The following is a 27,362-nucleotide window of genomic DNA, read 5'->3' on the forward strand; positions in this document are numbered from 1 at the left end:
CATTCAATCAGTGTTAGCCATATGTTAATATAATCCTGTTTTGCTTTTTCTTTCTACCAGGAGGAAAATAGAAGCATAGGTTCTAAAACTTTAATGAAGGAAAGGAATTTCACTGTAATTTATTAAGTGCTGATGTTCAAGAATTCGATTAAGAAGATGATCTAACTGAAACCTGAATGCTGCCTAGAGCTGAAAGAGGTCAGTTTACCAAATACATTGTTTCCATTTACATTATATTTCCACATGCCTGTCAAAGTTTTAGCATTTTCACAATGACCTGCTTAAGACCATGATTCCATACTCTACTGAAAACTACATGAAAGCAACATTAAGCTGGATTTAAACGTGGAGATCAACCTAAAAACAAACAAACCTCCTCCAAGTGTTAAGTAACAATCCAGTTATCTCTCTCACTGTAATACAATGGAAATTCAATGGAGAAATGTGTTCAATAATTTGATGTCAAATTGTTTTCAAAATTGCTGTTCAATGCCTGAATAAAGTACTAAAAAGGGGAAGAAATCAGTCCAGCATTCTCTTTCAACTATGATTATTAAGTAAATAGCTTTTTACGCTCTGGAATAGGTTCTCGAAGGATTGTAGTAGGAAAGAAGTTTTGTCACTTTCTGTAAGGGCTTACCCATTTAATACGGATCTCTCCGTCTGGGCAATAGAGGTCCCAGACGCAGAGTCTGACCCAAACAATCTATCTAGACCACCATCCTGAATAGGCAGGGATTGCAAAGGGCATGTTCTAAATCCAAGACTCAAAGATAACCAGAATAAACTCTATTCGATTTTGAACTTGACACATTCACAAAAGATAATCGTCGTCAACTCCCTTCAATGGATTTAAGACGCTATTCAATTACCTGGCCGCTTTACTCTGTTCATCCATCCACTTAGCTTAACATTAGACAGCGCATCTCCAAAACTTCTCCTTTTCCTCTCAAATACTTTCCCCAGAACAATCCAATGCCCAAAGGAGGTCTTCATAGCAAGGTCTCACTTCCCTCTTTTCAAAAAAAATGAAAGGGCTCCCCCAAAAGTAAAGCCTCGCCAACTTGGGGGAAAAAAGACAGCCAAGCTTTGCAATTCAACCCAGCGAGTGCGGGACCAGGTCTGGCCAGGCACCGAAGCGCACCACAACTACCCTGCGCGTCTGCAGATTCCGTAATGATCCGGACACCCTGCGCCCCAGAGGCTCCCACGGCGTCCCCACGGCCCCCGGGGCCCCGCGCGCAGCGCACTCCTTGGGAAGAACTCACCTTGCTGGGCTCCGGCGTCCTCGAGCAGCAGGAGCAGGATAAGTAAGAGGAGGAGGAACAGAGGCCTGGGGAAGGAGGTGGAGGAGGAGTTGGAGCGAAAAGGGAGGGGGTAGGAGCGGGAGAGGGAGAGCGCGGCCCGGGCGGGGGCGGCGACCGCGGCCCGGACTAGGAAACGTTGAGGGCTGTGCCCGGCTCTCACCACCGCCCGGCTCGCCATCGCGGCGGCCGGCAGTCCGCCTGCATAGTGCGGCCGCCCCGGGGCCGCGGCACCGGGCGAGGAGGCAAAGGCAGCGGCGGGAGAGCAAGAGGCAGCGCGCGCTTCGCCCCACGCCGCCCGCACTCCGCGAAACCTTCTTCTTCGTCCCTTCCCTCCGCTGCCCTCCCCGGGACCCCAGGCCGGAGCGCTAGGGAGGGGAGGGAAAGAAATGGGGTGCTCGAGCCGCGGAGGACAGCTGGGGCGACGCGCCTCCAGAGCCGCGTTCAGCAATCCGACCCCTGCCCACCGCGCTCGTCCTGGGCTCGGGCTGGCTGGCAGGCAGGCCGGCCGCCCGCTCCCTCGCGCTCCCTCTCGCGCGTGCTGGCCACGCCTTCACAGCCCGCTCCGGCCAATCCCCGGGCAGCTCTGGTCCGTCTCCCTCTGTGCCACCCAATCAACACTCGTTCGCCTCGGTCGACCCGTTAGCTCTCCGGCCCACTCCTCGATCTCCACCGCCCCTCATCTCTCTCCTCCAATCCCCTGCGGCCTTGGGAAGCGTCCCACCCGCCTCCCCCAAAACGGGTTCCGCCCCCAAACTCTAGCCCCCTACAGCCCCCGCCCGGCCCGCGCGCCTGTTATTGTTGGGACTTCAGCCCAAGCTGATCCCGGAGAGGCGGTTGCTTGCTCTGGTCAATGACTTCCGGGACTTCCCCTAGCCCGCTCTCCCTGCTGCTCTGGCCCAACTTGCTCATTGCTCCTCCCACGTCGCACATCAGGCCACTGGAAGGGGTGGGAAACCTGGATTCTGGATGATTTTAGCTGGGAGCTGAGTCTGAGAGACTTTTTTTTTCCTCAATAGCAGAGCATTTTTTTTTTTAATTAAAATTACATCCAGTTGTTGCAGCAACTCCCAGTTACAATAACAGATACAGTGTTCAGTGTAAGATATGTATGTATTTACTGTCTCCTATGCCTTTTACTATGTTAATGGGCCGGAGGATGGCCGGGGAAAAAAAAGTATATGACAAGATCCATGCCCCTAAAGCAATTTAAACCTGACTTCCTAACATTCACTAAGCCATTCTACCAAGACTTGTTGGTCACCTGCCGTGTACCTGCAAACGTACAAGTTGTGGGATTTGCAGTCATAATACAGAAATCTTCCAAGATCTTGTGTTGGGCAGAGATGGAAATGCATCACGAAAGTCAGAATAAAATAAATACTAACTAGAGTCTCGAGTAATCAGATGGAGGCTGTAAGAAGATGGAGTAACCAAAAGAAAAAAAAAAAAAAAAAAAGAACAGGCTTTGGAAAAGGGGAAAGCAAAGGACTAGGCAGAACTGGTTTTAGGAGAAAGATGCCATTTAGGATGTTTTTCTTATCTCTCCTCACTTTTCTTTGGAACTCTGCATTCAGATGGGTATATCTTTCCTTTTCCCCTTTGCCTTTTGCTTCTCTTTTTTTCCTCAGCTTTCTGTAAGGCCTCCTCAGACAACCATTTTGCCTTTTTGCATTTCTTCCTCTTGGGAATGGTGTTAATTACCGCCTCCTGTAGAGTGTCACAAACCTCCGTCCATAGCTCTTCAGGCACTCCATCAGAGCTAATCCCTTGAATCTATTTGTCACTTTCACTGTATAGCCATAAGGGATTTGATTTAGGTCATACCTGAATGGTCTAGTGGTTTTCCCTACTTTTTTCAATTTAAGTCTGAATTTGGCAATAAGGAGTTCATGATCTCAGCCACAGTCGGCTCCCAGTCTTGTTCTTGCTGACTGCGTAGAGCTTCCCATCTTTGGCTGCAAAGAATATAATCAATCTTCTTGATTTCGGTGTTGACCATCTGGTTGTGTCCATGTGTAGAGTCTTCTCTTGTGTTGTTGGAAGAAGGTGTTTACTATGACCAGTGCATTCTCTTGGCAAAACTCTGTTAGCCTTTGCCCTGCTATATTCGGTACTCCAAGGCCAAATTTGCCTGATCATTGCATGCAAGATGGGCACAATAAAGGACAAAAATGGTATGGACCTAACAGAAGCAGAAGATATTAAGAAGAGGTGGCAAGAATACACAGAACTATACAAAATAGATCTTCACAACCCAGATAATCACGAAGGTGTGATCACTAACCTAGAGCCAGACATCCTGAAATTTGAAGTCAAATGGGCCTTAGGAAGCATCACTACAAACAAAGCTAGTGGAGGTGATGGAATTCCAGTTGAGCTATTTCAAATCCTGAAAGATGGTGCTGGGAAAGTGCTGCACTCGATATGCTTCAAATTTGAAAAACTCAGCAGTGGCCACAGGACTGGAAAAGGTCAGTTTTCCTTTCAGCCCCAAAGAAAGGCGATGCCAAAGAATGCTCAAACTACTGCACAATTGTACTCATCTCACACACTAGTAAAGTAATGCTCAAAATTCTCCAAGCCAGGCCTCAACAGTATGTGAACCATGAACTTCCAGATGTTCAAGCTGGATTTAGAAAAGGCAGACAAACCAGAGATCAAATTGCCAACATCCATTGGATCATTGAAAACGCAAGAGAGCTCCAGAAAAACATCTGCTTCTGCTTTATTGACTATGCCAAAGCCTTTGACTGTGTGGATCACAATAAACTGTGGAAAATTCTGAAAGAGATGGGACTACCAGACCACCTGACTTGCCTTTTGAGAAATTTGTATGCAGGTCAGGAAGCAACAGGAAGCAACAGTTAGAACTGGACATGGAACAGTCCAAATAGGGACTGGACTGGTTCCAAATAGGGACTGGACTGGTTCCAAACAGGGAAAGGAGTACATCAAGGCTGTATATTGTCACCCTGCTTATTTAACTTATATGCAGAGTATGTCATGAGAAACGCTGGGCTGGATGAAGCATAAGCTGGAATCAAGATTGTTGGGAGAAATATCAATAACTTCAGAAATGCAGATGATACCACCCTTATGGCAGAAAGCAAAGAAGAAATAAAGAGCCTCTTGATGAAAGTGAAAGAGGAGAGTGAAAAAGTTGGCTTAAAGCTCAACATTCAGAAAACTAAGATCATGGCATCTGGTCCCATCACTTCATGGCAAATAGATGGGGAAACAGTGGAAACAGTGACAGACTTTATTTTTTAAGGCTCCAAGATCACTGCAGATGGTGACTGCAGCCATGAAACTAAAACGCCCTTGCTCCTTGGAAGAAAAGTTATGACCAACCTAGACGGCATATTAAAAAGCAGAGATGTTACTTTACCAACAAAGGTCCCTAGTCAAAGCTATGGTTTTTCCAGTAGTCATGTATGGATGTGCGAGTTGGACTGTAAAGAAAACTGAATGCCAAAGAATTAATGCTTTTGAACTGTGGTGTCAGAGAAGACTCTTAAGAGTCCCTTGGACTGCAAGGAGATCCAACCAGTCCACCCTAAAGGAAATCAGTCCTGAATATTCATTGGAAGGACAGATGCTGAAGCTGAAACTCCAATACCTTGGCCACCCGTGCGAATAACTGACTCATTTAAAAAGACCCTGATGCTGGGAAATATTGAAGGCGGGAGGAGAAAGGGATAACAGAGGATGAGATGATTGGACGGCATCACCGACTCAATGGACATGAGTTTGAGTAAACTGCTCCAGGAGTTGGTAATGGACAGGGAATCCTGGCATGCTGCAGTCCATGGGGTCACAAAGAGTCGGACATGACTGCCTTACTGAACTGACTAACTGGGATGTTTTTAACATGGGACCCTAAAGACGGATGGTGTCATTAAAAAACTGGAAAGGTGGATTAGGTTGTATGAGAGAGCGAGTCAGTTTTGGACATACTGGACGTCCATTGTGGTCCAGTGTTTAAGAATCCACATGCCAATGCAGGGGACATGGGTTCAATCCTTGGTCCAGGAAAATTCCATATGCCTCAGAACAACTAAGCCTGTGTGAGACCACGGAGCCTGTGTGCCTCAGCTACTGAAGACTGCCGACCTAGAGCCTGTGCTCCATAACAAGAGAGGCCACCACAATTAGAAGCCCGTGCATTGCAACTGGAGAGTAGCCCCAGCTTGCTGAAACTAGAGAAAGCCTGCGTGCAGCATCAAAGACCCAGTACAGCAATAAATAAATAAATAAAAATTCTGGACATACTGAACTTGGGATGTTTACTCAGCTAGTACATGATTTTATATAACAGGCAGGTTAACATTTTAGTCTAAAGCTCAGGTTGAGGAATACCTTGAAGTTATGGGTGAGGGTCATAAGTGGATGTGATTTGAAAACTATGGAAGGGACTGACATCCTCAAATGAAAATCTGAGAATTCAAAAGGACTTTGGAGATCATCTTTTTCAATTCCCCTGCTAACCCCTCATACACTAAACCCTTCCACCAGTTTTTATTCAATTAGCATTTATTGAATGCCTATAAAACCTGACTGTGCTTACGGCCTAACGTGGACAGTGAGCAAACAAAGTTCAGTCAAAGGAGCCAACATTGTATGGGGGAGGCAAACATATAAAGAAATTTGTTGCTATCAGTGCCATGTTGGAAGTATGGACTGATGACCCAATATCAAATGGAAGGAGTTCAAGGAACCCGTCATGGCAAGGATGAACCTCTACCAAGTCCTGAATGAGAAGACAAAGTGAGGAAGGTGGTCTCAGGCCAGCTGTAAAGTAGGCTGGCCCACAGACCCCATGGCGAATGCATCGATGGAGCTGAATGGGGTTAACTACTGCTGACTTAGTGGGAGCAACTGGAGACTAGTGTGGAAAAGTGGGTAGGGACAAGATCTACAAGAGAATGAGATGGTTGGATGGCATCACCGACTTGATGGACATGAGTTTGAACAGGCTCCAGGAGTTGGTGATGGACAAGGAAGCCTGGCATTGCAAAGAGTCGGACACGACTGAGCGACTGAACTGAACTGAACTGAACTGAAGAAGTCAGAATTTTATTCTGTAGTATTGAGAAGCAACTGAAGGATTCTAAGAAAGAGTGACATTATCAAATCTTTGCTTTAGAAAGCTCAACTGGATAGGTAGGTGAGGAATGGACTGGAGGAAGAGAGACTGTGGAGACAGGAAGAGCCAGTACAGAGACTGGCCCCGTGATCTGTGTAGTTAAAGGGAGTGATGGTGTGTCTGAACAGCAATTCCAGCGGGCTTGGAAAGGGGAGACTTTCCAAGGAATGTTTATGAATGTTTTACTGCCTTGATATGGTGAGTAAGGAGGAGTTGAAGAAGATGCTCAGGTTTCTAAGTAGAAGGCAGTGCCTATCACACAGCAAGGGAAACTGGTTGGATGAGAATGTAGAAGACAAGGCTATGAGTTCAGTACGGGGACAGTTGAATATGTACTGATGTGACAGGCAATCAGTTATGTGCTAAGACTTCCAGGTACTGCCGTTCTCTCTGAGACAGCCCGTCTTGTTTGTTGGACAACTCCTTTCATCAGGCATTGAGAGATAACCTTGAGGTCACAGAGGTGGTGGACAGAGCAAGATTTTATGAATCTCAGGATGGTGTTCTATTGACTATGCAGAGCTGCACCAGAGGCAGAGTCTTCCTCTGTGACCTAACAGGTTAGAGAAGCCTTCCTGGAACAGGGAAGCTGGGCTGTAGGTGCCTCGACTCCTTGTTATCATAGGATGAAAAGATCCTGGCAACACATACCTACATATACCTAGCACAAGAGGTAGGAGCACTTACATTCTTCATCTCTTTTTTTCATCCCTGTTTTACAGACTATTTGGAATTTTAAAGGGTTATTAAAAGTGGAGAATAGAGAGCTAAAGAGCTTCTAACTGAGGTCAATGGCAGGAAGGGGATGAGGGGGAAAGGAGCAACTTAGAGTTATATAGAGAGAGGTGAAATCAAAATATCTTGATGACTGAGATCATTGAACAACTTCAGTATGTATTCTTATGCTTCCATTTCCTGGGATTCAGGAAATACAGAGTACAGAACTCTGGCTGAAGAACATCTGTGGAGGCCCCATTACTGTCTGAATGAGGGAACTGTAAGTAGAGCAAGTAGGTAGAAATTCTTTCTGCCTCTGTTCTCTCCTCACTTCTGATCATTGCTATTCTACTAAGTTGCAAAAATGACCACAAAAGACCACACTGAGAGGGCCAGAATCTTGGAATACCTCACACCAGTAGTGTATAACAGATACTCATTTCTAGGACAATGCCTGGGGAGGGTAGAATTCTAATTTATATGAGGTTTCTCACTGCCTGTCTGTTACTCAGGCCAATTTTGTCATCTTCCTCGTCTCTGGGGCTTGGCGTGTGTGGGGGTGGGGGTGGGGGGTTGACATCTGCTGAGGCATTACTTGTCCAGGACTATTAACACACATGACTCAGATGGCTGGGCTAGATTAGAACTGAGGATTCCAAGCAGGACCCAGAGTGGATGGTTCTGGAGGAGGGCCATCATCTGAGCAACCCCTGGAAGCTAAAGTGCTTCCACAAAGGAGACCCTGGTCCAAGCTCCTTCCTACAGTGTCTCAAAAAGGCATGTACTTTAGGGGTTCCCATGGGGACAAGACCAACATAGAAAACACATACTGAGTAATTAATGCCTTCACGACACAGGAGCTCACTGACAATGCACTAGGACTTGTAGCAGTCACAGAGGATTCTGTTCATGGACTGGTAAGTGAATGAATACTTTGGATGAAGGCTCTGGGAAAAGGCATACATGGGGTAGTTGTATATGAAATATAAGAAAACTGAAATATATATCATTTTAATAGATGTATGTTTGTTTAATCCATGTTAATAAATTTAAAAATAAGTAGAGTCTCACCTTAAATTTTAATTCCAAGACCTTACTCCCTTTTTTTGTCCTCTCTCTGTTCCTCTCATTCTTTCTTCCTTAATTGATAAGTGGAGGAATAGTGAAAATGAAATTGACCTGTAGAGAAAAGGAGAAATATGAAAAGAGAGGTAACATACCACTATTTCTGCTTTCAAATGAATCCCAGATCAGCCACTTCTAAGGAAATAAGATGGAGGAAAAGAAGCTGGGGGCTGGTGTATTTGCTTCTGACTGTACCAGAACATCTGGGTTTTAATGGTATGATACAGTAAGAATCCTTGGCATCATCATTGCTATTAAATGTCTGTTATGCATTAATAAAACAGAAGAGGCTCATTTAATATGGCATTTATACTGGAAACCTTGGGATGATGATATGTAATGAATCACTGGTGGGTTTTATCAGCGAATGTGTATTTTTGGCAGGATAACAGAAAGAGAGAACAAACGAGAATTTACTTTTGTGATCTTCTAGAGGAATGGGAGAAAGAGAATGTGGCAGTTCTAGGGAAATATTTCAAACTTCAAAGACCAGAGCCCTAAGATCTGGTTACTGTTTTCACAGGAGCATTTTCTTTGTCCTGTTGACTGTTTGGACAAATGTTTACAACCAAGATGGTTGCTAAATGTCTGAATTCTGCTGAGGAGACTTTCTTCATTTCCACAGAAGGAAGTGGTTTGGATACATTTTTCTCCCTCTCCTGTAAGTTTCTTTCAGTGAGTCTTGTCCGTCAAATGTAGCACTCAGGTTTATTGCTCCAATTTCCTTAATATGTATAAATTATTTCTTTAGGTATTTATTTGTTATAGCAAATATAAGTGTTGGGAACCTAATTTATTATAGAAGATATTGAATTTCTACTGGTAGATAAAGAGGTTAAATATTTTTTCTTGTCCTATTTCAGCAACATGATTAACCATGATAATTTTCCATTTTCCTCTTCCTCTATTACAAGCATCTCTCTCTTTCCCCACCCTACCCTCCTTGGTTTTTCTAGGAACATAAGAAATTTAACCAATTCACTTTCTTGGGGGTCAAAAGAAGAAGGCTTCAGCTTGGTATTTTATCTCTAATGGAAGCTGCAAAGGATTTGTGTGCACACTGACCTCCATAAGATCAATATCATGCCTAGAAATTAGAGAATTAATTACACATGCATGGTTAGCAGAGAAGTGAAAATTGAAGAGTGAACATACCAGAGTACTGGCAATAATATGATTTAGGTATGTAGTAGCTGCACGCCTCCCCCTGAATTCTTTCCTCTGGGACCTTGGCTGGCAACGCAGCCCAGAATTAAATAGACAAAGATGAAATGCTGTTTGGCTTCTGAGAAATTGAGTTGTTTCATGAGCTCATGGACAACGATAACCAGATAGTTCTATCCAACTGAAAAGTGCTGTCTAGCCTCCAGCAAGGCTCCTGGCCTCTTTAGGTATCAGTTTCCTTGTCTGGAACAGAAGATATTTAGATCTCAGTATATGCATCTGTCTGGGTGAGTGCTCAGTTGTGTCCGACTCTTTGTGACCCCATGGACTATAACGTGCCAAAGCTCCTCTGTCCATGGGATTTCCCAGGCAAGAATATCGGAGCATGTTGCCATTTCCTTCTCCAGGGGATCTTCCTGAGCCAGGGATCGAACCATCTTCGCTTACATCTCCTGGATCGGCAGGCAGATTCTTAAACACCTCACCACTTCATCTGGAGCTTCTGCTCCAAATTTTTGCATGATTCTTTTCTAATTTGCATTTCCTATAGGGTCCATGGGATTCCCTGGTGGCTCAGAAGGTGAAGAGTCTGCCTGCAATGTGGGAGACCTGAGTTTGATCCCTGGGTCAGGAAGATCCCTTGGAGAAGAAAATGGCAACCCACTCCAGTATTCTTGCCTGGAAAATCCCATAGATGGAAGAGGAGCCTGGCAGGCTACAGTCCATGGAGTTGCAGAGATGGACACAACTGAGCGACTTCACTTCATAGGGTCCGTAGTAATAGGATGCATGTTTGCATGCTAAGTCGCTTCAGCCATGTCCAACTCTTTGCAACTCTCTGGACTGCAGCCCACCAGGCTCCTCTATCTGTGGAATTCTCCAGGCAAGAAAACTGGAGTGGGTTGCCATGCCCTCCTCCAGGGGGTCTTCTTGGATATATGCATAAAGTTAGACAATTCTTCCAAATTCTCATTGTCTGCTGCTCCCTTTCATCTCACAGCCAGATTCTAAGTCCTTAATCCCTATATCACTTCCTATCATAGAAGGGAGAGGAAACTGAGGACTACAGAATTCCTCTCTGTGAAAGCATTGTTTGTGCTGAGCAGGAGTGGCTTTACAGGAGTTGCTTCACACACCCTCATCCTGCCCAGCAGTGCCCTTATAAACAGGGGCTGGATGAGGAGTTTCAGTTCTGTTCTGTGAAAGGAGCAGATGGGACCTTGGAGGGGGAGGGGACCTTATCAGGAAGGAGATGGGGGAGGTCAGAGGAGATAAAGCTGGCCTGCAATTTGAATGGAAGCTGGAGTTGAGGAAAGGCGAGAAACAGTGCAAATTCCCCAGTGATTGGAATGCTAAGATTGTTTGTGGCATATGCCACTCCCACCCCTCTTCCTCCCAAATCCTTCATTAAGTTTGCTCTAGTCACAGCCTAGACCGGGTGAAACTCTGAAAAAGAGGGAGTTGCACACAAGTTGTGTAGGGGACAATCAGGTTGTAGAGTTTATTGATTCTATATGGAAAAGGAGGGATGCTTCCTTAGGAGGTGAAATGACAGCAGAGATCAAAAATTCAGACAAATCAGAAAACTCCTAGAACCAGAGGCCTGGAGAAACCGAACCCTCTGTGCCACTTACCATTTCTTAACAAGAGACTCAGATTTCATCCCTAAGTACGTCAGGATATTTGAACTATTTTAAGTATTAAAGGACGATGTGATTGTTGCAAGCTAGAAGATTTGGAATCATCCAGGTAGCTGACATCTGTTATATTAGGACAAGTGAATAATAATAACAATAATTCTACTTTTTATTTTCTAAGATTCAAGAGAATAGAATTAGAGATTGTTTTTAATGTGCATATTCTTTCAACGATTCCTTTTGGATCTTTTAATCAAATTTAATTTAGATCCTTTAAATATAATAAGTCAGTAAAATAGGAAGCAGTATTTTCAACAATTGAAAGCCTTTAGAGATTCAGTGTGTAAAACGAATACCTAAGGCTTTTAAAACAAATAAGTATATCATCTCCTTCATATCACATTCACAGACTAGCTAATGTTAGCCTGCCTTTCAGTACAATAAGGTATAAATGAGATGCAAAATATACATTTTCATTTAAATTGATTTTTTTATTTGGGGCATTCTATTAACCATAGTTTGTGAAATGACAGATTGTAGACTAAAAGGAAATAATATATTGTTCAGATTAACCTGACTTGCCATGAGCTTCTGCATTAATCATCAGGTTTTAACACCAATAGAAGTCATGCTTTACATTTGACTGACATACACTATCATTTTGCTCCTAGTTAACATACTGCACAAAAGTGATAATGTGAGGGATTTTTCTGAAGGATTGATTGCAGACCAAGATAACTCCTAGGAAGGGAAAAAAGCAGAATATAATTTCCCTTGCTTGGCTAATTTCTTTTTTTAATCTTGAAGGACAGTACATGCCTAGTGCTCACAGAATTTTGAATAAATAAAATTATTTTCTCATCATATATCTGGCATTATATACTGGTAATCCCTTTAAATCAGAGTTTACTTTCCATTTGTAGGTCTGAAAATATGTAGATTCATTTTTTGATAAATACAGTCAGTATATTTGATACTACTGATGACTAAAATGGAGGGTGAGAGAAGACCTTGATAAAAGATATAAATTATTGTCACAAAAAGTCACATAGTAACAAAAAATCATGGATTTCCTATTTGCCTAGGTTTCATTTGGAAGATGCTCAGATATTAACAACAGCTCCACCTTATAACAAAATTTAACTATTTGTTTAGCTGTTTGATTTGAAACAGTAAAAGTGATTTTATTTCCCCCAAATCAAATACCAGACATAAAGCAATTCAGGATTCAATTTGGTCTTTTTAGCACATGTTATTATACACATATACAAAAATAAGATTAACAAAGTACTTCCTATCATAATATAAATATATCCATTCACTCTAGATACTGGTAGATGTCACATATGCATAAAATTAATTAAAGCACCTACAAAATAATACCCCCAACAGAGAGCCACTCAATATGTATATAATTCAATTGAACTTCTCTACAAGTTAACCAACTCTTGATAGCCATACATACATGCTTATGGCAGCTGTCAGTTTAGAGAAATTATAGTTGTGCATGGCCCAGAATAAAATCTTTTAATACCATCTATGTCCTAATGGAAAACAAAATGGAACAAATGAGCCGTGTTTAAAGATACATTAAAATATTACACTCAGATACTTCTCTGGTGGCACAGGGGATAAGAATCTGCCTGCTGATGCAGGGGACATGGGTTCGATCCCTGGTCTGGGAAGATGCCACATGCTGTGGAGCAACTAAGTTCATGTGCCACAACTCCTAAGCCCACATGCCCTAGAGCCCGCGCTCCGCAATAAGAGAAGCCACTGCGATGAGAAGACCATGCTCTGAAATGAAGAGTAGCCCTCACTCACTGCAACTAGAGAAAGCCTGTGTGCAGCCTCAAAGACCCAGCACAACTAAAAATACAATATAAATAAATCAATTAAGAAAATATTATACTCAAATCCTATCTGTAATCACATATTCTCTCCTGAAAGTTAGTTTCTAACATTTATGTCCGTATACTATGTGTACAAAACATTTAAGCTCTTCTTTACCTATCTAGATTTTTTTCCTGGTCCTAGAATCATTTTCATAGTTGTGAATTTCATTCTATTCCATCATGTGACATTATCCCCACCTTTATTTTCCCAAACCAAATTAATCCAAGAGGTGGCTAACATCCATGAAAGATAGAGTAACCTCTAAATTTCTTTCTTTAAAAATTATCTTCATGGCCTTCATGTAGCCAATAAATGATAAGAAAACTGTACTTAGGAGAAGACAGTATGAATTGTCTCTAATGATATCTTGAGAATGTAAAATATCCTTGAAAAAAAAAAGTAAAGAAACTCAGAATTCCACACTTTACCCAGTGAATGTTCATTTTTTTTCTCTAACAGATTTCCAAATTAATTTAAAACAAGCTGCATAAAAATTATGACATAATTTTCTGGACTGCAGAATCAATGAGTTGCTCTCCTGAGATGGTGAGTACAAACTAAGTCACCTGATTCTGAGAGCCCACTCTTGGAAACCTGTGGTCTCTTTTGAGTAGTGATGGGAAAAATACTGAGAACCACTGGGCTAGAAGATTCAGTTCTGACAACCAGGCAGTTTGAGTTCATTTGGGTCTCTGACTTTTTCAGATTTACAGTTAAAAATTCTTTTTATGTCTGTTTCTGCCAAGCTTATGTCCCTTCCAAGCTGTATATCTTCCATATTCCTTCTCCTTTTCTATGCGTCTAAAAGAAAACACTTTGATCCATTAATGGAATGTAGTTGACCCAATGCCCTCTCTGTCACAATGTTGATTTACAGCCACCAGGAGCAACAAGCAGCAAGCCAGGCTGCAGACGGTGACTAAACCCCAACAACAGGTCAGATGCGGTGCTTGCTTAATGGGCCCCTCTGTCTCCAGTGAGCAGCCCGCCTGTCACAGTGGGTGCAGCTTTCTCATGGTAGGAATTAGTTGCACACATTTTCCTGCCTCCAGGATTTGTCAGAAGGCTGTCTGTGACCAGGCTGAGCCACTGAAGAATCATGCTCTAATGCTGGGTCCCCTCCTGTGTGTGGGGAACGTAGCCAGAGGGGAAGGGCAGGGCACTAAGGTTTAGTGAACATCTACCTCTGCTAGGTATTTGACACATGTGATGTTACTGATGTTTTCTGGCATCTCAGTGAAGTTTAATTATTCACACATGAAAACACTGGTTCAGTGATTAAGAAAGGACTCAGCAGGGTTGAGATTCCAGGCCTGCCTCACATGAGCAATGATCATGTTTTTTCAGCTTAACCACACTGCCTCCATGTTATTCTGAGAAATGCTTATGTCACTCAGTAACCTAGATGTTTTACAAAACCTGCTACCAACGGGCAATGAATACCTAATAAAAGTGCATTTTTTGTGTTACAAAATTATCATTTGATACAAATGGTTATTTTGAAAACCATGCTAGGAGATGTCCATATTACCTCTTGTATTTTCTAAAAGCTCATAAAATTTTTGTCTTGAAAATTTTGATAAGTGCACAAGCCCAGGTCCTGGAATTGTATAGCATTGAATTTGGGGTTCAGAGAATGTACTGGCATTCTTCATCTTTGCTGAATCCCACCAGAGATCAAAGAATCTGAGAGATTAATTTCCAGTTAAAAATGATAGATTGACCACAAATGTTTATTCCCTCCTCAAAATGATGTTAAAATGATATTAAAAGAATTAGGAAAGTATTAATATATACCAATAAGGACAATGGCTAGACCTGAAAATGGAGGGGTGGTGGTGGTGGTCAGTCAGTGAATGTACCTATTGATCTGCAGGTCTCTGGTGCCCTTTTGCCTTCCTACTCTCACAATTCCAAAGACCAAACCACAGTGTATATCTGTAAAATAAATGAAATGCTGTGAAACTTTCTGAGATTCTGGAACATTCTCCTATGCCAGAAGTATGCTGCTTATATTTTGTCTTGGGCCCATTGAAGGTCTCTTGAGGTAGGCTTGGTCAGTGGGTATTTTCATCTCATATCTCTGGAAGTCCCAACATTCTGTTTGCATTTTAACAGCTACTTACTAGATGGACAAGAGCACGAACTGACTTGGTGCCACGCTAATTGTCAAGCTCTTTTGCACTGATCCAGTTTGGCAACATAAAACTGTAAATTTTATAGTGAACCATATGATAATTTTGTCATAAACTGGGTCCTGAAGGCATTTCTTTTCAACCACCAGTGTGTATTAAGTCACTTCAATAGTGTCTGATTCCTTGCGACCCCATGGACTGTAGCCCACGAAGCTCCTTTGTCCATGGGATTTCCCAGGCAAGAATACTGGAGTAGGTTGCCATTTCCTTCTACAATAGATCTTCCTAACCCAGGGATTGAACCTGCTCTCTTGTATCTCTTGCATTGGCAGGTGGGTTCTTTATCACTAGCGCCACCTGGGAAGCTCCAACTTCCAGTAAATCTTAGAATAACCCTTTACCACCGTAACCCCAAACATGAGAAACAATTGCTCTGCCAAAAGGCATGCTTGTGTCTCTACTTTGCTTCACTTCTCCTCCTCCATGCTTTCAGCTGCTTTGCTACATCCACTTTCTTGAAGTCCACCTACAATGGACTTGGTACAAACTATTAAGAGTAACTGGAAATCACAAATATTGCTTTACACTGTTGGACTTTCTTAGCTTAGGTTAAAGGTTTTACAGAATCCCTTCTGGGAGCTTAATTTTTCCCCTCAAATCTTACTGTAAAGTGACCCATAGACCATTCCTTTAATATCACAGGATCTTAAGATTCAGGCTTAACTGTGAATGTTGTTCCACATACATGCTTACATTTTAAGTAACTAGAGTATTTGCTGCTAGAGATCATGGAATATTTTATATTAATTTTAGTGTCTCTTGACAATAGACAGCACCATAGTGGTTTTCAATAAATTTTTGATGGATTAATAATGTATCAATGAAAGAACCATGAGTTTTTTTTTTTTTTTTTTGCTCAGAAAAATTGTCTTCTTTTTTAGATTTTATGTGCCACCCTTCTATTTCCAGATTTCGCCAGTACCTTCTGTCCTAAAACCCATGTTACAGGGTAAAAATAAAAAATAAACCCCTATTTAGTAAAGTCTGTATATTTAGGTTTCTGTTATTTGCAGCCATATGCACTCTTAACTGGAGAAGGCAATGGCACTCCACTCCAGTACTCTTGCCTGGAAAATCCCATGGACGGAGGAGCCTGCTGGGCTGCAGTCCATGGGGTCGCTAAGAGTCAGACATGACTGAGCAATTTCACTTTCACTTTTCACTTTCATGCATTGGAGAAGGAAATGGCAACCCACTCCAGTGTTCTTGCCTGGAGAATCCCAGGGACGGGGGAGCCTGGTGGGCTGCCGTCTATGGGGTTGCACAGAGTCGGACACGACTGAAGCGACTTAGCAGCAGCAGCAGCACTCTTAACTGATGTGTATGTGTAGGGGGAGGGATGTACCACACTCCTGCTGAAACAAATCATTAAGCAGGTCAATAATGAACATGTTCTAGGAGGAATTTGTATTGAAAAGGCTTTGCTGTAAATTGGCCTAACAGTCACTTTCATAGATGCTGAGTATGAAATTGGAAAAGAATAGGTGTGTGTATACGTATAACTGAATCACTTTGCTGGGCACCTGAAACTAACACAGCATGGTTAATCAACTATGGTGGTGGTTTAGTCGCTAGGTCATGTCTGACTCTTGCAACCCCATGGACCATATCCTGCCAGGCTCCTCTGTCCATGGGATTCTCCAGGCAAGAATACTGGAATGGGTTGCTATTTCCTTCTCCAGGGGATCTTCTCGACCCAGTGATCGAACCAGGTCTCCTGCACTGTGGCAGATTCTTTACAGACTGAGTTATGAGGGAAGCCCTTAATCAACTATGAAGTATGAAGTGAAAGTTGCTCAGTCATGTCTGACTCTGCCACCCCATGGAATATGCAGTCCATGGAATTCTCCAGACCAGAATACTGGAGTTGGTAGCCTTTCCCTTCTCCAGAGGATCTTGCCAACCCAGGGATTGAACCCACGTCTCCTGCATTGCAGGCAGATTCTTTACCAGCTGAGCCACCAGGGAAGCCCAGAGATGTCTGGCAAGCATACAAATATATGTGATAAAAAGTGGAGTCCAGTGCCTACCATGAAATGGATGTAGATGCAGTGGGTAAAGACTTTGCATTTTGTTGGGGAGATCTGGAAAGCTTCATAGAAGAGGCCTTGAAGATGAACTAGATTTCAGTAGGTTGAAAGGTTAGGATATGATCAGAGAAGAGAATGGTGTAGACAAAGGCATGAACGTGGAAACATGGGAAGTATGATCTTAAATGTTACTAGCTACCATACAAACTATACTATTTTTTCTCAACTCCTGATAACTGTCAAAATATCATTTTAGATCACTGAGATCCTGCATTTATATTTTAATTCAGCCACCACTGACCCTTTTGTCAGAGAAAAAATTTATTTCTCTGTTTAGTTCTAGCAACAAAAGGATGAACTGAAGACATTGTGATTTGGTGGTATTAATTAAACAAATTCTTCATTTTTACCCTCTCTCTGTGATAGAGTTTGGAATATACTAGTACCATATTTATTTTCCATGATTTTTTGGAAGTTGTTGTTTTTAACAACCTCAGGATTATAATAAATGCAATCTCCTTGACTCTCTTTGCCCACCCTGTAATGTGTGATGGTCTTTAACTGGACTCCTTGTCAAGCAGAAGAACATTATACAAAGGAATTGATAGGGCCTGTGTACTGATAAGAATGTGTATTTTGTGAATTTTTCCACAGTGTGGGAGAATCCTTAGTGAATCTTTATTCACCACTTTAACTCCTATATTTTTAAAATCAAGTCTCTGATATACTTTGTTCCTTGATGGTGGGATGGAAAGATTACCTTTCTTCAAGGTTGCCAAGTAATTAATACCATGGACTTCTTGGCACATAATCTGAACCAACCATCTGAATGATTGAACAGAGTGTAAGAGTTTCAGCAAAGAAATGTAATTAATTAAAAGTGTGCGTAACAAAAATTATATTCTCTGTGGGCACAAGGAAGCTGGAATAAGGCTACTCTGAAGCTGCCACATGCACTCTGTGTATTGTTCAACTCTAGACAGTGACATTCGCAGCATAGTCTGGGGAATGGCACCCTTGTTGCTGGGTGGTACACAGCCGCCAAGGCCATACAAGGCAGCCTGGGCCATTCTTTGGTTGTCTTTTGTTTTGCTGACTGTAGCTGAAGGACTCTCTTGCCAAGTTTCCCTGTATATTTTGCCGTTTCTGCAGCTCTTACTTTTCTTGGAGCTTTGGCAGTGGGATCTGTTGGCAGCTCGGTTATCCTAGGCCGTCTTTGCCTGTGTCCTTGAGTTCCTAGACGACCTTGAAAACTGACATGCATATACCCACAGTCTTTGCTGGGCCTTTAGTGGGGATATTTTCTCTGTTACTATTTTTTTCCCTCCTTCCAGTTGCCAAGGTCTTCCCCTGCCTGTGACTTTTTGCTTCTAACAGAACCATATTTTGTTTTTGTGTCCTTTTATGAGGGTGACTCGGAGAAGGCAATGGCACCCCACTCTAGTACTCTTGCCTGGAAAATCCCATGGATGGAGGAGCCTGGTGGGCTACAGTCCATGGGGTTGCTGAGGGTCGGACACGACTGAGCGACTTCACTTTCACTTTTCACTCTTATGCATTGGAGAAGGAAATGGCAACCCACTCCAGTGTTCTTGCCTTGAGAATCCCAGGGACAGGGGAGCCTGGTGGGCTGCCGTCTATGGGGTCGCACAGAGTCGGACATGACTGAAGCGACTTAGCAGCAGCATGAGGGTGACTATATCATATACAGCCTAACTGAGAACACTTTAAAAATATTTCATATGGTCATCCTAATACAAGGACACAAAGACCAAACATGATTCTCTAAGAAGGAGCTATTGATAATGACACTGGGATAACAAATACAAACTGGGACTATCCTGAGCACCCTGGGGTGTCTGATCACCTGCCCTTCTCTCTCTCCAAGCTGATATGCAGCAGGTTCACACCTTAAAGAGTGGGAGGTATGTATGGGATATTTCTGGGCTTCCCTGGTGGCTCAGATGGTAAAGAATCCACCTGCGATGCGGGAGACCTGGATTTGATCCCTGGGTGGGCAGATCCCTTGGAGGAGGGCAAGGCATCCCACTCCAGCATTCTTGCCTGAAGAATCGCCATGGACAGAGAAGCCTGGCGGACTATAGTCCTTGCGGTTGCAGAGTCCAACATGACTGAGCGACTAAGAACAGCACATGGGATATTTCTGTTCAGTGAATCATTAGACAAAGCACCTTCACCATTACAGCACCGCTCCCAGGACTCTCCAGACCTCCCTCCAGCATCTCAACAGGATGGCCTTGGCATGGCTAGAGGCCTATAGGGCCCTATACCAGGCCGAAGGTTTGCATGTGCTGTGATAGGGGCCTGTACCATACCAGGTACTAAACACCTTGCTATTACGCCAAATCTTTTACCATCTCCCTAGTCTCCTTTTCTCTTTGTCATCTATCAACCTAGTCTCAGGACTGTGAACCAACGGTCTATTTTTCTGTTTCATCTCTATTATATTTGTATGTCACATTCAATTTTGTAGCTGTTATTTATACTTATCATAAATAGCAAGATATTTATTTAAGAGAGGAAGGTATTAGATTTTGTTATCAACATTACTGAATTGCAGGGTATTTATGGTTTCTTCCAGCAAGGAGCTTTGAAAGGAGAGTTCTGTCTCTTCTCATAATCACAGCATTGTAAAAAGATTGTTTCTGTGTGTGAATCCACTCCCCTGGCTGGAATGTGGAGAAGACAATTGGTCTCCATGAATAGGATTAAGAAAACCAAAGGAGAGTTTCAGAGAGTTAGGGCTAAGAAGAGGGAAGAAAAAGATTGTGTTGTTTTGCTCAAAAATCACATGGCAAATATTTCGGATTACTAGATCAAGTTAGGGCTTTGTGAGAAGTAGAGAAAAAAAAAATAGAAATTTTGTGACTGGTGAAAAAAAAAGTCTCTTTTTTGAGAGCATCAACTATGAAACCCGGATGAAATTCCCCATATGGCAATTGTGAATTGAAGGGTGAGTTCTGAGAACATGAACCAATGTTTTCATGGCTTTATATAAATGTGAGACCTGAAATATTTAAAATGCTAATAGGCATTTAGCAAAGACTTCTTTGAAAATTTGGTATCTTTCTGGTCATGTCCAGAACTGAGATAGAGACAGGTGTAAGGGGAGCATAGAAAGTCTCACAGTGTGGAGAGATGTAGAAAGAGCTTGTGACCCAGAGTCAAGTGAAAAATATGGGTTCAAATCCCAGCTCTGCCCCTTGCTAACCAACCTCTCTGAACAGTGACTCTTTCACCTTCAGTTCAGTTCAGTTCAGTTCAGTCGCTCAGTCGTGTCTGACTCTTTGCGACCCCATGAATCGCAGCATGCCAGGCCTCCCTGTCCATCACCAACTCCCGGAGTTCACTCAGACGCACGTCCATCAAGTCAGTGATGCCATCCAGCCATCTCGTCCTCTGTCGTCCCCTTCTCCTCCAGCCCCCAATCCCTCCCACCATCAAAGTCTTTTCCAATGAGTCAACTCTTCACATGAGGTGGCCAAAGTACTGGAGTTTCAGCCTTAGCATCAATCCTTCCAAAGAAATCCCAGGGCTGATCTCTTTCACCTTAGAACAAGGCAAATAATACTTTTTCTATCATGTTGTCAAGATTTTACAACTTAATGTACAAAAACTGCCTACTAGCATGCCTGCTGCTGCTGCTAAGTCGCTTCAGTCGTGTCCGACTCTGTGCGACCCCATAGACGGCAGCCCACCAGGCTCCCCCGTCCCTGGGATTCTCCAGGCAATAACACTGGAGTGCGTTGCCATTTCCTCCTCCAATGCATGAAAGTGAAAAGTGAAAGTGAAGTCGCTCAGTCATGTCCGACCCTCAGTGGGCCCATGGATTGCAGCCTTCCAGGTTCCTCCGTCCATGGGATTTTCCAGGCAAGAGTACTGGAGTGGGGTGCCATTGCCTTCTCCGACTAGCATGCCTACTCCATAGTAAATGCTTAATAAATTCGTGTCTTAGAATGTGGGCTATTTTAATGCAGAATGTAGGTACTAAGGTACTTGATTTTTAATAAAGTATTTAAGGCAGAGAGAAAGGAAGGATAAATGTGACCTGAAAATTGGATAAACCTCCATGTGTGGAGGGTCTATGGAATGTGTGGAGAGGTGAAGAAATACACACAATGAGGGAAGGAGAAAGAAGGAAACTGGCAATCCTGGAGGTGTTGATTTTATATATCAGGTTAAGACAGGTGACATAGTGATACCAATATAGGAGATGCAAGAGATGTGTGTTCCATCTCTGGGTTGGGAAGATCCGCTGGAGAAGGAAATGGCAACCTGCTCCAGTATTGTTGCCTGGAGAATCCCATGGACAGAGGAGCCTGGAGAGCTACAGTCCATGGGGTCGCCAAGAGTCAGACTCAACTGAGAGAATGTGCATTCACACACACAAGACCAAAGAGCTTCCTGGCATACACATGACGCCTTTGCTTTTCTGGAGGTCAGAGGGAAAACTGTAGCAATTTCTGGCTGAAGAGACTGAAGAAAGTTCTAGTGCTAGCATGACTGCAGCACAGGGTCAGTATTTTGCTGAGAAGTTCATAACCTTGAGGTCTGTAGGCTCCTAGAGGAGGTATATGGAGAAGGCAATGGCACCCCACTCCAGTACTCTTGCCTGGAGAATCCCATGGATGGAGGAGCTTGGTAGGCTGCAGTCCATGGGGTCGCTAAGAGTCAGACACAACCGAATGACTTCACTTTCACTTTTCACTTTCATGCATTGGAGAAGGAAATGGCAACCCATTCCAGTGTTCTTGCCTGGAGAATCCCAAGGATGGGGAAGCCTGATAGGCTGCCGTCTATGGGGTCGCACAGAGTCGGACATGACTGAAGCGGCTTAGCAGAGGAGGTATAAGTGTGCTTCAGGAGGCCCTGTGAACCCCTCTGAAGCTATGGGAAAATCTTGGTAGATATTTGTGTCTTGGGGAACAGGCTCCATCATGTTCTTTTGATTCCACAAGAGCCGTCCTGGGAGTTAACTCCCTCAATCTATGGTTCCCCACTGTGTAGCAATGATATAGTTTTGGAAACTAATATCTGCTCTAGGGAGGTGTGCTTGATCTAAGGATAACCCCACATCTTCGCAATACTTGGTTTAAATTAGAGAGAATAGAAAAATAAACCTGATGTACCCATCACTGAGTGTTTTTCCTAACTCTTGAGAGAGAAAAACTGCTCTTTGACTAAAGGCACAGTCAGGGGAAGCATGTGACCAGCCTACAACTATGAAGGGATGAGTCTGACACTGTGGACGGAAGCACAGAGAAATGGAAAGAACTAAAGCCCTCATGACTTCAGTGAGCCCCTGGTTCAACCATTTCCTGAAGCCTGACCTCCATCTGGACTTCCCTCCTGTTACTGATAAATGTTATGTAAGTGACCTTGGGTAGTGTTTTCTGTTACTTTTAAACAGCCATAGCTGAATGGAGATAGTGACCCCCAAAGCTGAGAGCCAGTGGTTTATGCTACATTAAAAGAAGAATCATAGAGAATGCTTCAATGAGCTGTTTCATGGTTAAAACCATTTCAGTATAACTGGATAATGATGTCTTTGTGTTCTTTACTTCATCTACAGAGGTGAAATAATTTGTGCTTTTCACTTTAATATGAGTGCCCTTGAACCCTTCTATAATGGTAGTGGGAAGAAGGAGCGCTATCACATAGACGGAGGTGGTAGTGTGAAACTTAGGGAGTGTGCGTGGGGGAGGGCCTTTTAATTATGCAGTGTATACACTTATGCTTTCACGATAGTTCAGAAAAAGTCATATACATAAGAAATGTAATCAGGAAGGTCTGTGATGCAACTGTCTCAAGGCATCACTGGGCATGGAGCTGTCTGCTTTCAATCTTGATTCACAGTGCTCTTTGCTAGCCTTTTATTCTGGAGGTAACTCTTCTGCTTTGGTGCCATCGGTAATTGGATGGTCTCTGGGCACCAACCTAGTCTGTGTGCTTCACTTGCCTTTACAATTTACAGAGACACAACTAAATCCTAGCGTTAGTGGAGGACTATCCTCCCTGTACCCTTCTCATATCCACTCCTCATCCACACTGAAGAACCCTGGACTGGCACATCACCTTGCTTTTCTCTCTAGTGCACACTTACTTAAATCCCATATTCTACTTCCAGCTGCTCTCTATACCACTATAGGTCATGGAAGACTTGGGAAGATGAGGAGGGTAATCTATGGCCCTCCCACGGCTAGATCACAAAAAGTGAAAGTGAAAGTCGCTCAGTCCTGTCCAACTGTTTCCAACTCCATGGACTATAGCATCCCAGGCTCCTCTGTCCATGAAATTCTCCGGGCCAGAATACTGGAGTGGGTAGCTGTTCACTTCTCCAGGTAATCTTCCCAATCTAGGAATCGAACCCAGGTCTTCCACATTGCAGGCAGATTCTTTACTGTCTGAGCCACCAGGAAGCCCAGATTGCACCAGATTGCAAAAGGAGGGTAATTTATGGCCCTCTCATGGCTATATCGCAAAAGAGTCAGGTATGACTTAGCAACTAAACAACAATAACAATACGGCTGTTAATAATATAATATCAATGGCAAGATTTGCTATCTCTATAGCCTCTTCCATAATTCTGTGAAGTTGACTCTTCTAACACTCTAGACAGAAAGTTAGGTGAATGTCTACTTTACTCTCAGAACTCAAAGGAAAATCTGAGGGGAATTCTGTGGGTCTATCCTTACTGCTATCCTGTTTGCATTTTTATCAATTCGATTAATAAATAGAAAGCATAGTGCTCTAGTCTACAGATGACACAATGCTGGGAGAAACAGCTGAACACAAAATATCTGAAAACCCTTGTCTAGTGCTTACTATATCCGTTCTTCTATCTACCTTACATGTATTAGCTCATTTAATTCTTATTTCATAGATGAGGAACTTCAAGTTTCTTGCCCAAGGCCACTTAGCAAGAAAAGAATAGAGTTGAGGTTTGAATCTAAGTGGACTGGCTCTAAAGTACATGCTCCTAGCCTTTCTGTTTTGATGCCCTCAGCATGGTGTAAGAGTTAAGCCAATAGAATGGGTATTTTAGATATGCTAAAACAAACAGCAGAATACAATAGATAAGGAAAGAGCTGATTTTACAACAGATTATATGAAAGAGGTCAAGGGTTTTTGGTTGATCATAAGCTGGATTTGAAAGGAAATAAGCTGCTTCTAAAAAGGTTAACACAACCCCAGACTTCTGACAAGGAAAAATATGATTCAGCAGAGGAAGTAAGTGTTCCACTGTATTCTAACTCTGACTAATAGATTATGCTGGAATATTTCATCTATCAGGTATCAGAGTTCACGAGCAACACTATCCAACTCAAGATGTTAGCCAAAATGATGTTCAGTCCAGTGACTACTCCACGTAAAATGAGGGCATATAATAGCAGTTTTTAGATATTCGAAGAATATCTGAAGAGGTATGGTCTATGGTATGGTTAATATCTCAGCTCAAAACCAAAAGGAATCATCTAAATATTCAAAGTCTTTCACAATAGTTAGGGCTGCCTCATTAAGCAGTGAGTTCCCAGGAAATAGAAGGTTCAAAAAGTGTCTGGATAACAATTTGTTGAACATCTCATTTGTTGGAAAATAGTGTTAATTGGAATAGCATTGCAACAAAGCTGTTTTAGGAATCTGGGTTTTCTTAGGAATCTGGCTTTTCAAAGGTAGTTTTTAGCCAAAAATCAGGTATCTACACAATTGTTCACTGGAAAGCATCAAATTAAGAAAGCTTTGAAGGACTCATCTTAGCATATAATAATGGGCAATATTACCATTAAATTTGAAGGAAAAATACTTAAATGAAACTCCTAAACTCCTTATCATATATTTTACAAAAATGTTGAAATCCAATTTCAAATGGATGTTTTCCTGCCACTTTAGTGTTTTTAAGTGCTTTGTCTTTGAGAAAATACTGTAATAAATAAAAGTGGGCAAGTGAAGTGGCTGAATACCCTGTCAAGATGCCTTGTCCAACGAGTGTACATGTGATGAGTGAGGAAGGGAGAAAAGGTTAATGTAATTAGAGAAATGAATTCTGGGTAGCCCCAAAGAGCATGTCTTGTGAGTCATCTACATTCACATTTCTTTGAACTTTGTCTATCCTAAGGGAAATGAAGCAATTACATAGACATAATGTGTTACCCTTTCAGTACAATGCAACCCACATTCCTCCATACATTCATCATCATCAGTGGTATTTGTGTTCAGTGCTGTCGTGCAAGCTAGTTGCCAACAATTATTAAAAAGAAAACCAAAAGGTTATGCATTTAGGAGATAAAGCAAGGTTAACTTTTGAAACATGCTCTATGAAGATGTCAATCCGTTAAGGGGAAAAAAATCACTAAGGAGCTCCTCAAAGATATTCCTGCATCAAGAACTATCTCCAGAGACCTACAAAGTAAATGAAGTGATTATCTGTCACTCACAATTCTCCGAAATGGAATCCACAATGGCTGTGACATAGCTGCATATGAGCTTCCCCTCGCATTTTTACCTACATTCTCATTCACTGATTGTGAAAGTCTTTTTCTCTGGACTTTCTCGCATTACCTGCTTTTTTTTCTTTAACAACAAACAAAAATACTCTAGATTTCATTACCAGAGACACTTATGTAGAGAGCATCCTGTCTGGCACAGTGTTAATACTACCTCTCTCAACTTCTCAGGAAAAAAAGGAACTATTTTCAACACATATTTTTCCTCCTCTTACCTCCTCCCCTCCCTTTCTCTTCTTTCCTCCTTTTTTCTCTCTTTCCCTCCATTCCCTTCCTCTTACTCCTCCTCCCACTCTTCCTCCTCTTCCTCTGGAATTCATGTTTCCCTTAAAAATGAATTTTCTTCTATCCCAATTAATTTTCTCAGACACAAATAAAATAGCACTTATACTGTGCTTGCTATGTGCCAGGCAGTTTACTAAACACAATGCATATATTGGCTCATTGGTCTTTGTTGGTCTCTCCAACCTGAGAAAGTATGCCCTATTGTTACATCTTTCAGAGAAAGAAAACCAAGGTATGGAGAGGTTGTATAATTTGGCAACAATCACATGGTAATGAGGTCTGAACACAGGCCTTGTGGTTCCAAAATCCATGCTTGAACCAGTGACACATACCCCTTCTCACACTTTAGGATTTTCCAGAGCATGGCTTCCTTAGAGACTGATAAAAAAGGGAACTAACATTTACTGGGTACCTAATTCATGCCAAGCACTCAACATATATTATCTAGTTAGATCTCTGCTACAGCACTTCAAGTCAGGGATCATGATCCCAGCTTTATAGACAAGGTTAAAAAAAGCAAACTTACCTAATGTCACACTCTAAGTCACAGAAACAGATTTCTGTCTAGCTAATTCTATATATTACCTTCTTCAGGATATATTAGATTGTCACTTGTAGCCAAATATGGAGCAAGAAGCCTTTACCTGAGACCTCATCTTTGGCACTGTCTTCTCATTTTCATACCTTGACCTCTAGGGCACTCTAGAAAACTTGAGATAGCCAGTCAAGGCTTCATTTTTCTCTTAATTAGTTCTCAAGAATGTGCTCTCTTATCTGGTAGACTTAGGGGACCTATGACCTCAGCTGGTTCTGAGTCATGCTGCTAACTCTGATCTGCATCACACACTTTTTTTCTTTCTTTGTGGTCCTTAATCCTGAGATGGGATATCGAGAGGCAATGACTACAGAAGAACCGCATGCAGCACATTATAAGAACTATTAGGTTGGACCACATGAAACAATGTTGCATACTTTTTATATGAAAAAAAACTAATGTTTTTGTTGGTAAAATAAGTCAAATAGTGAAATTTAATATGGATCAACATCTTATGTTTTACAATACCCATTTTTACTTCAATAATTTGTATAAATTACAGAAAATAGACCAATTTTTAAGGAAAGCATAATACTATTGTGAAAGTATAATTGTATCAGTATGTCTAATATAATTTTATTTCTTATCTAAATCATTTTTGGTGGGCCAAGCAGCTCTGGCAGCCTAGCATTTGCCATGCTGCCAAATCTCAAAGAAATTTAAAAATACATTGGGTTTCATGAAAATTAAAATATAGCATATGTAAATTTGGGGGATCGAGTTAAAGCAGTGCTGGGAGG

At 42.3% G+C, this 27,362-nt stretch overlaps 1 protein-coding gene and 2 long non-coding RNA genes across 4 annotated transcripts in view; 1 reads left to right on the forward strand and 2 right to left on the reverse strand.

The window, feature by feature from the left end:
• Window positions 1-1,925, reverse strand: part of DCBLD2 (discoidin, CUB and LCCL domain containing 2) — an 84,384-nt gene extending 82,459 nt beyond the window's left edge. Inside the window, exon 1 of one of the 2 annotated variants that reach the window (XM_044940790.2) lies at window positions 1,269-1,925. In XM_044940790.2, coding sequence (XP_044796725.2) covers window positions 1,269-1,485 — 217 coding nt within the window. In that variant the 5' untranslated portion in view covers window positions 1,486-1,925. The remainder of the gene's footprint in view (window positions 1-1,268) is intronic. The other variant, XM_006047802.4, reaches the window with a different exon arrangement.
• A 5,813-nt stretch (window positions 1,926-7,738) lies between these two features.
• On the forward strand, window positions 7,739-13,736 carry LOC123333168. The gene is made up of 3 exons (XR_006550323.1): window positions 7,739-8,087; window positions 8,819-8,956; window positions 13,452-13,736. It is a non-coding gene; the product is annotated as an uncharacterized LOC123333168 (long non-coding RNA).
• The window catches only part of LOC123333167, a 46,236-nt gene continuing 30,492 nt past the window's right edge, over window positions 11,619-27,362 (reverse strand). Inside the window, exon 3 of the long non-coding RNA XR_006550322.2 lies at window positions 11,619-11,837. This is a non-coding gene — a long non-coding RNA (uncharacterized LOC123333167). The remainder of the gene's footprint in view (window positions 11,838-27,362) is intronic.

The sequence above is a fragment of the Bubalus bubalis genome, chromosome 1, assembly GCF_019923935.1.
Source record: "Bubalus bubalis isolate 160015118507 breed Murrah chromosome 1, NDDB_SH_1, whole genome shotgun sequence".
Classification (NCBI taxonomy): domain Eukaryota; kingdom Metazoa; phylum Chordata; class Mammalia; order Artiodactyla; family Bovidae; genus Bubalus; species Bubalus bubalis.